This window comes from Dreissena polymorpha, chromosome 11 (genome assembly GCF_020536995.1).
Source record: "Dreissena polymorpha isolate Duluth1 chromosome 11, UMN_Dpol_1.0, whole genome shotgun sequence".
Lineage (NCBI taxonomy): Eukaryota > Metazoa > Mollusca > Bivalvia > Myida > Dreissenidae > Dreissena > Dreissena polymorpha.
This window is the reverse complement of record NC_068365.1, coordinates 49,595,109-49,602,653: the sequence shown is the minus strand read 5'-3', so window position 1 is coordinate 49,602,653 and position 7,545 is coordinate 49,595,109. Positions and strand designations below refer to the sequence as shown.

Below are 7,545 nucleotides of genomic sequence, written 5' to 3'. Positions count from 1 at the left end.
ATTTCAGACGGACAGACAGAGGGTGGGATCAATATATGCCCACTTTCCGGGGCATAAAAAGGATATCAATTGCCAGAAACGATATGATCTTACATAACAAATCATTTGCCTTCATTATATACATTGTATGTATGTATTATTGAAGCCCAGGCCCCTATACAGTTCTAGTCTAGAGCAAAACCTGGAGATATGAGAATATACTAAACACTATCATGTCAATCTTTTATTGTGGCAGATTACATTTAGAATGAGAAAAAGAAAATTGGGCATTGCTTACACCAGACTTGTATTTTAATACTCTACTTGGGTATTCTTTTGTTTCCATATGGTATTCTTATGTTTCCAGTCACTTCTAGCAGAATTATGAAAAAAGGGCGACTGAAACTTTTTTGTTTATTAAATAAGATTGTCAATATTACAAATAATTGAAGTTATGAGCCATTGACATACCTAAACTCCTTCTCTTTTATGCCACTAGTTCACGGCCTTCTTCAAAAAACTCGACATACTTTTTGAATGCCATCTTATTTACCCATCTGTCACCATATGCCTCCGATTCTTTTGGATTTGCTAAATCTTTCTCTGATTCTGCTACCAGCCATCCATCGTAGCCAGGGGAATTCTCCAGAATCCATTTGAAAGACATGCCCCTACAAATAGATATGCACAAATATATTCCAAATCATGAGATATAATCTACTGATTACGTCTTAAAGGTTAATGTCGTGTTCCTATAGCAAATTGATTTCGATTTATACTTCAGTTTTTCTTGTTCAATCTTTGCTTATACTATCATTATTAACACATAAATGAGAACGAGTACCTCTTAAATGGGAGGGCATTGTGCAAGATTACCACCAGAGTTCCAGATAAGGTTTTGTGAAATTCTTAAATTACTACCAGATTTTCAAAAAGAATTCTTAACTCTGAAATTTTATTCTTAACGTTACAACTAAGTTTTGGAAAATAATTCTTATTTTTTCTAAATGACCTAAAAATAAATAATAATGGTTATTTTCATGCAAAAAAATCAAGATAAACATACTAGCAACTTTATTCATACGAGTTCAACAGTGTTGTTTCAGTATTATACAATTTTATTTTTCAAATACCTTCATATGCCCAAACTGTGCTTAGATTGCATGCCTTGGATGAATTTTTACATATTTCACAATTAAAACGGGTCTCCCCTTCAATCTTTTCAACGATTAGCCACGGGACTTGTCCCTTCCACTCGTTCAATGTTTTTTGTGTTTAAGTTTGGACCCGTCGTGTCGCCTTTTTGTTTAGCTTTTCCGACTGTGTCGGCAACTGAACATACAACATCGTATAAGATCTTTTCTATAATGTCTTTCTAAACATTTAACTATGTTTCACTTTGCGTACAATATGTTAAAAGCGTGTTTTTGGACGCTTTGCAGTTTTTTAGGACGCTCTCTGGGCGTCGCCATTGTTTTTTGACAGAGAGACTGTATACGCCGCTTTTATTGGAAAAAATGCGCTTTGTTAAACAAACCCGATAACCATTCTATATAAGCACCGCAAAGATCGTTAATACGCGAAAAGAACTCAATAAAAATCGATACGAACCAATGTAAAAATAATATTCGTAACTTGATTTTGTAATTCTTAATGGTACGACAAGATTTTAAAATAAATACGTAACGGACTTGAAAATAATTCGTAATTACGAAAATACGACCCTTATCTGGAGCTCTGACCACTTTTGTAGATTTTGAAAATAAGCATGAACAACACACAAAGTGTATCTGTCGGTTACTCTTTATTGCAGCATTACTTTGCACGAAGTATATTGTTCATAGGTTACACATAACACAATGAAATCCAATAACCAAATTTTATTTATATCTTCGTCTAAAATTACTCGATCCAATACAATAATATAGAGCAACAAGATATTTATAACCAATCAATGCAGGGTTTTTTTTGGCCCGATTTTATAGCCGAAATTCGGCTATGTTCCCAATCCCAAAAAGTATACTTTTTTCCCAAAATGTGGCAAAAAATTCCCAATTTCCAAAAAAAAAAAAAAAAAAAACAAATTTGTTTTTTTTTTTTTTTTTTAGAAAGAAGTCTCATGTGTATTTTATCTCAATTTTAATTAAATTACATCTAACAAAGTATTATATGATTTTTGTCTTTTAATTTGAATGATTATAAAGAGTTAATTCAATTTAGTATTTCCCTAATTAGTGGACTTTTCGTGTGGAAAAAAGGCTAATGAATTTATTTTCCCAATTTCATGAAAATGCCGATAAAATTCCCAATTCCAAAGCCATGGGCTATCTTCCCAAAAAGCGGAAAAAAAACCCTGCAATGATGTAACCATATACAACTTTCAATTGACACAGTGTATATGTAAACAAATGGTATTGGAACAGTGCTAGTGTTTTCAGACCTGGAATAGCATTGCTTTTAAGTTTTAATTGACATTCATCTATTAAATGCACGTTGTAAAATATTAATGTTTATATTTTATGTTCAAAAATTCATGCATGATTATTCTGCACTGCTATATGAATTTGAATCCTTTAAAGCTTCCGACATGACTTCTTGTCAGAACAGTGCTTTTGCGAAATGACCTTAAACCATACGAGTCCTCACTGATATAAAGACACTGTGCTCATTAGAAAATAATCAACATTATTTGTGCAATTTTTTAGAGGATCACAGAAGACTTCTCTTGTGAAATATTGTTGAAATTTGACTTCTATCAAAATATTTAAATGTATGTAATTCAAACCTGAAGCAGCCAAATTGAAGTTCAAAGCAACCAAATAGATGCTTTGAATTCGATATGTCACCCCCGGCCTTCTTGAGTACAGCCTCTGCCTGTGCTCTGACGGTAACAGCTGACAGGGATTTACTTCTATCATTCTCACGATGCTGGTTCTTGATTGGCATCACCTCAGCTGAGTCATTCATAACGAGGCCATAAGGACCTCTTCGAAACGAAGGCTCCCAAGATGCCATGATCTAAAATGAAGATCTATCTTTAACAAATACCTCTATGACTGTGTATACTCTAACCGGGTATTCTTGTGGGTTTGCCATTCTCGCTGAATTTCATTAAGCCACCCATGGCTTTTGTAAACAAAGAAATCTGTGCGACTCACATATAAAATTTGCAACAGAGACTCTCTCACAACCAGTATCAATCAATTTTTGATAATTAAATGTTGAAAAATAATGGAAAACTGCACTAAAAATCCATCGCAATGTTATTTCTCAATAAAGTTCTTCACATTGTAATTTTTTTGTGAAAGTATGCTTGCAGGTGCGTGGGTTACACATTATTAATATTGTTAATATTTCGGGTTTCACACCACATGATTAATTTTATTTTATTTTTGTTGGACTCTTCTAGAGTCTAGTTGGTCTTTCAATATTTGAATTTTTAGAGTTTTATTTATCTTGTCTTATTGATGGTTGCCTTTAATGGCTTTACATATCTTTGTTAAATCATGTTCGATTTAAAACGCCCGCGGCATGACAAGTAGAGCAAACAGTGGTCACTATCGGGGAAATCGTTCGTACTTAAATCACCATTGACACTATAGACCAATTCATTGTTATTGTTTTGATTCCGAATTTTCGCGCATGCGCGATGCGCTGGTAGGCAAAAGCACTGGGTACAGTTACGATAAACACTATGTCAAAATGATAATGGCACGTGTTTAGTCAATATATCGTAAACATTAACAACAACATCATAACACCTAAATACTATTAAAGATATTGCATTTTTAATGTCAATATTGTTTAATTAATACATGTATTCTTATCTATAAAAAAATATATACTCGTTAGTCATTAGCATCAAGGTAAAGGTGGTCTGAAGACTAAACACCGACAATTTCACAAAACAAAGCTATGCATTAGCCGATGTATTACTTGCAAAAGGACTTCAAAAATTACAAAAAATAATAAAGCATCCCATTATATAATTATAATTATCAATTGTATGAGTACGAAAGTGTGGTAAAGAAAATGAGTGAAAGAAAAGGGGTGCATGAAAATCTGACATACCGGTACAACAAAGCCCTATTAAAAGCGAAGTGCATGACAGTATTTAAATGTTATGATCATTTTCTTTTAAATTGGATGATTTGTTTTGTAAGGTGAATAACACTATAGATGAATCGTTACATACAACTGAAAAACACAACTTCACATGATGCAAATTAACCTGTGAATTCATGTATATTGAAATTCCGTTACAAGTGTATATGAGTGACAAATATCTTACATTTTATAATATATATCTACATTGTTTTTTATTTTTCGTAAATATTATTTACCCCGGTAGTCATACGTAATTTCTTGTTTTCATGATGTCGTTTGTGCATGGCCGTAACATTCAATCTTCAAACGGAATGACGTAGTTTTAATTAACCGGTACCCGCTAAATACGTTTAATGATTATATGTACATTTACCATTTATTAAATACGTTTTGTTATAAATTACCGGCAAACAGGCTAGTATCTTCAAAGCGTACATTTTCTGTTAATATATACTGGACAAATTATTTTATATTTTTTTACGATATGTAGCAGATCTAATTGAACAGTTGAACTTTGGCGGTATATTACTCAACCCCAAATAACTGCTCAATACTACTAGAAAGAGAAGACATGGTGGTACCATCAATTGTGTTTAATGACCAGACTTTCATATACCACCTGTGGTCAGGGACCTATTGTTTGTATAGGTCCCTGCTGTAGTTTATGACACTTTGCTGTTAGTTAAGTAGGGACAATATCTGATCAAAACGAGATTATCGGCTTGTGCCGAACAAAGGGGGCAATTAAACACCGGAATACAAAGGCTAACACGATTTTAAGATTGATGCAAACAATCAAATCAAACCAATTAAATTAAATTAATTTAATGTGTCAAAGTGTTAGTTTTCCTAGACAGACAGATAATACTTGTTTTAGTAATTTCCTTTTTTCTCCCATCGTCAACATAATATATTTTGTATATAACAATAAAAATACATATATGTTGCTTTAAGGTAGGTGAAACTATGTCACAAAGTATATTTAATTTTTTTTTTAGGGTAGGTGTACCCATTGAGCATAAAAAGCGCACAACGAATATACAATATATGTGATTTATTTTGTAAAGTCGCGATTAATTCCTGATGTTAAATTATATTATTAAAAGGACACAAGAAAATCTATTTATGGTGTTTTTTTTTTCCCCGTTTGCCTGTTTGCATTTAAAAATAAAATATTTTGCCAATAATACTACCGAGTTTATAATGTGTGCATTGATGTAATCAGCTATGGACAGATTACAGAATGATATAATTGTAAAATTTAGTTCAATGTTTTGGAAGACTTTTTTTAGTTGACTTGCACAATGTACCTCGTCAACATCACAGTCATGTGGTTGATATTGATACGCGCCAGAAAACATATTTCACCAAACACGAGTATGAATAAATCAAATGTATATTGGGGTACATAAGATGAACAATGGGTAAATTACGTTATACGATTTAACAAATTTGATCTGATACTCAAAGATTCCTTAACACATAAACAAAGTGTTATTAGTTCAGACCCTGTTCTTTAGTTGCAGCAATTGTACATACTTAATAACAGATGGATTATGGATTATCATAGTGGTAGGTTAATATATGCTGTGTGCATGGAATCGATCTATTTATTGTTTGTTTTTATTCTTATTTGTTTGAGTACAGTACAACAACTTTTGGGATGTTTAAATCTAAAATCTAAAAATGATCGTATACATATCAAAATATATTAAATAATGTATTTAATATAGATGTAGAGCGTGACAATAAATATCGTGCTCGATATCTCCCCTTTGATCGTGTCTTTCTTTTGCCTACCAGAGTAGCACGGATAAAGACACGCAGGTGCGCGTGACGTCATGCGTGAATTGGTCTATTGGTGTCATAGACTATTGACATAGAAGTATGATAAACATGCAACTATTATCATGCATTAAAATGAACTTTTCACCGACGTCAAAATCGTTCATTTTTAAGCGTCAAATCCCCGAGTTTCACGATAAAAGTATCGTTTGGAATTCAAAGTAGGTCAACAAATGAACAAATGAAAAATGCAAAAACAAAGCAACGGGCGATGGTAGAACAATATACAAGTCAAAAATTCATTACACTTACCACGTGTAGAAATTCTGAATACACAGTAATAAGCAGTAAACAATAAAAACACTTAAACATTAACTTTAAAATTTCGTTCTATGATCGACCGCCATCTTTGACGCTCAAGTGGAATTGTGGTAGATCCCTGCAATCTCATTGGTCAAATTAGGGTAGAATTGTGGTAGCGTTCTCTCCAACGATTGGCCAGTGGAGTACATTTAGACATCATACACAAAATGATGCAATCCAAAATATAAAGATCATAGAAAATCTGATGCAATCCAAAATTTACACTTATTTGTCAAAGGGAAGTAAATGCCGTCAGTTATGTTCATTGTGTACTTTAAGAGTTGTCGTAATATCGGTTATACTAGTATATTAGAGACGTCTTCTGTTTGCGTTAACAATTTGAACACACCAGCCATACTTTTGGAGCATTGATTGATGTAAATAATTACGATTAGATTGCATATAAATATTTTAGTTTATATTACTTCTTTTACGACTGGGAAGGTTTGCTACGATTTGCACACTGCGGAGAGAATACACACTAGTTGAAGATTTCTTCTTCATCAGCAATTTAGACTTGAACATAATAATATAAAGATCTGGCTGTTATGTTCTAAAAAGTTCAGCTTCTTTCTTGTTGTGGCTAACTCTGCACGAAAATGGGCATATCAACGGTATTCAGCCATAAATATATATATATAGACGAGTTAACGCGTGACGTCACACGCACCTGCAAAGTTTAGACTCCGCCCACTGGTTGGCAAAAAGAGGTGGAATTCATATAAGCGCATATAGAGAAGGTTGACATTATCATCGTTTTTACTGATAATCATGAACTGTATCAAATATAATTTTACTGTTTATGTCTGAATAAAACATAAGCACGCGTGGAAATTCATTTTTTGAACGATTATATTGTTGTTATTATTTGTTTTTACTAAAAACGAGCTCTGGAGTGGAACGTACACTATCTACGAGCTCGGTATGTGGTTACCACAAAAATCTCTACTAACCGCATTTTCACGTCCATTTTAGATACAAAATTTCAGGAATGTAAATTCGTTTAGAATAAATTAAATTTAATGAAAGAACACTAATAAGGATGGAAACAAACAACAAATAGATCGCTTTTTGTTCGCAACATATAGTAACTGATTTTAATCTTAATATATCTGTACAAACTTACCTTGTTACACAACAAATAAATTCATAAATCTAATTGTTTTATTTAATTGTGCACACCAATTTTGACACTTGTTTCAGCATTTCTAACCTGGTGTTTAATTGAACCGTTGTTCGTCACAAGCATATTATCTCGTTATGATCGGAGACTGCCCAGACAATTACACAGAAAACATGCCGGCGTCATAA

The 7,545-nt window shown here is 32.8% G+C and overlaps 1 protein-coding gene across 1 annotated transcript; it reads right to left on the bottom strand.

Moving 5' to 3' along the window:
- Positions 1 to 379: 379 nt before the first annotated feature.
- Positions 380 to 3,066, bottom strand: LOC127851812 (uncharacterized). The gene is made up of 2 exons (XM_052385699.1): positions 2,765 to 3,066; positions 380 to 650 (listed from the first exon to the last, which is right to left on the bottom strand). Exons 1-2 carry the CDS (start codon positions 2,992 to 2,994, stop codon positions 467 to 469), a joined length of 414 nt encoding a protein of 137 aa, XP_052241659.1. The 5' UTR covers positions 2,995 to 3,066; the 3' UTR covers positions 380 to 466.
- Positions 3,067 to 7,545: the final 4,479 nt, after the last annotated feature.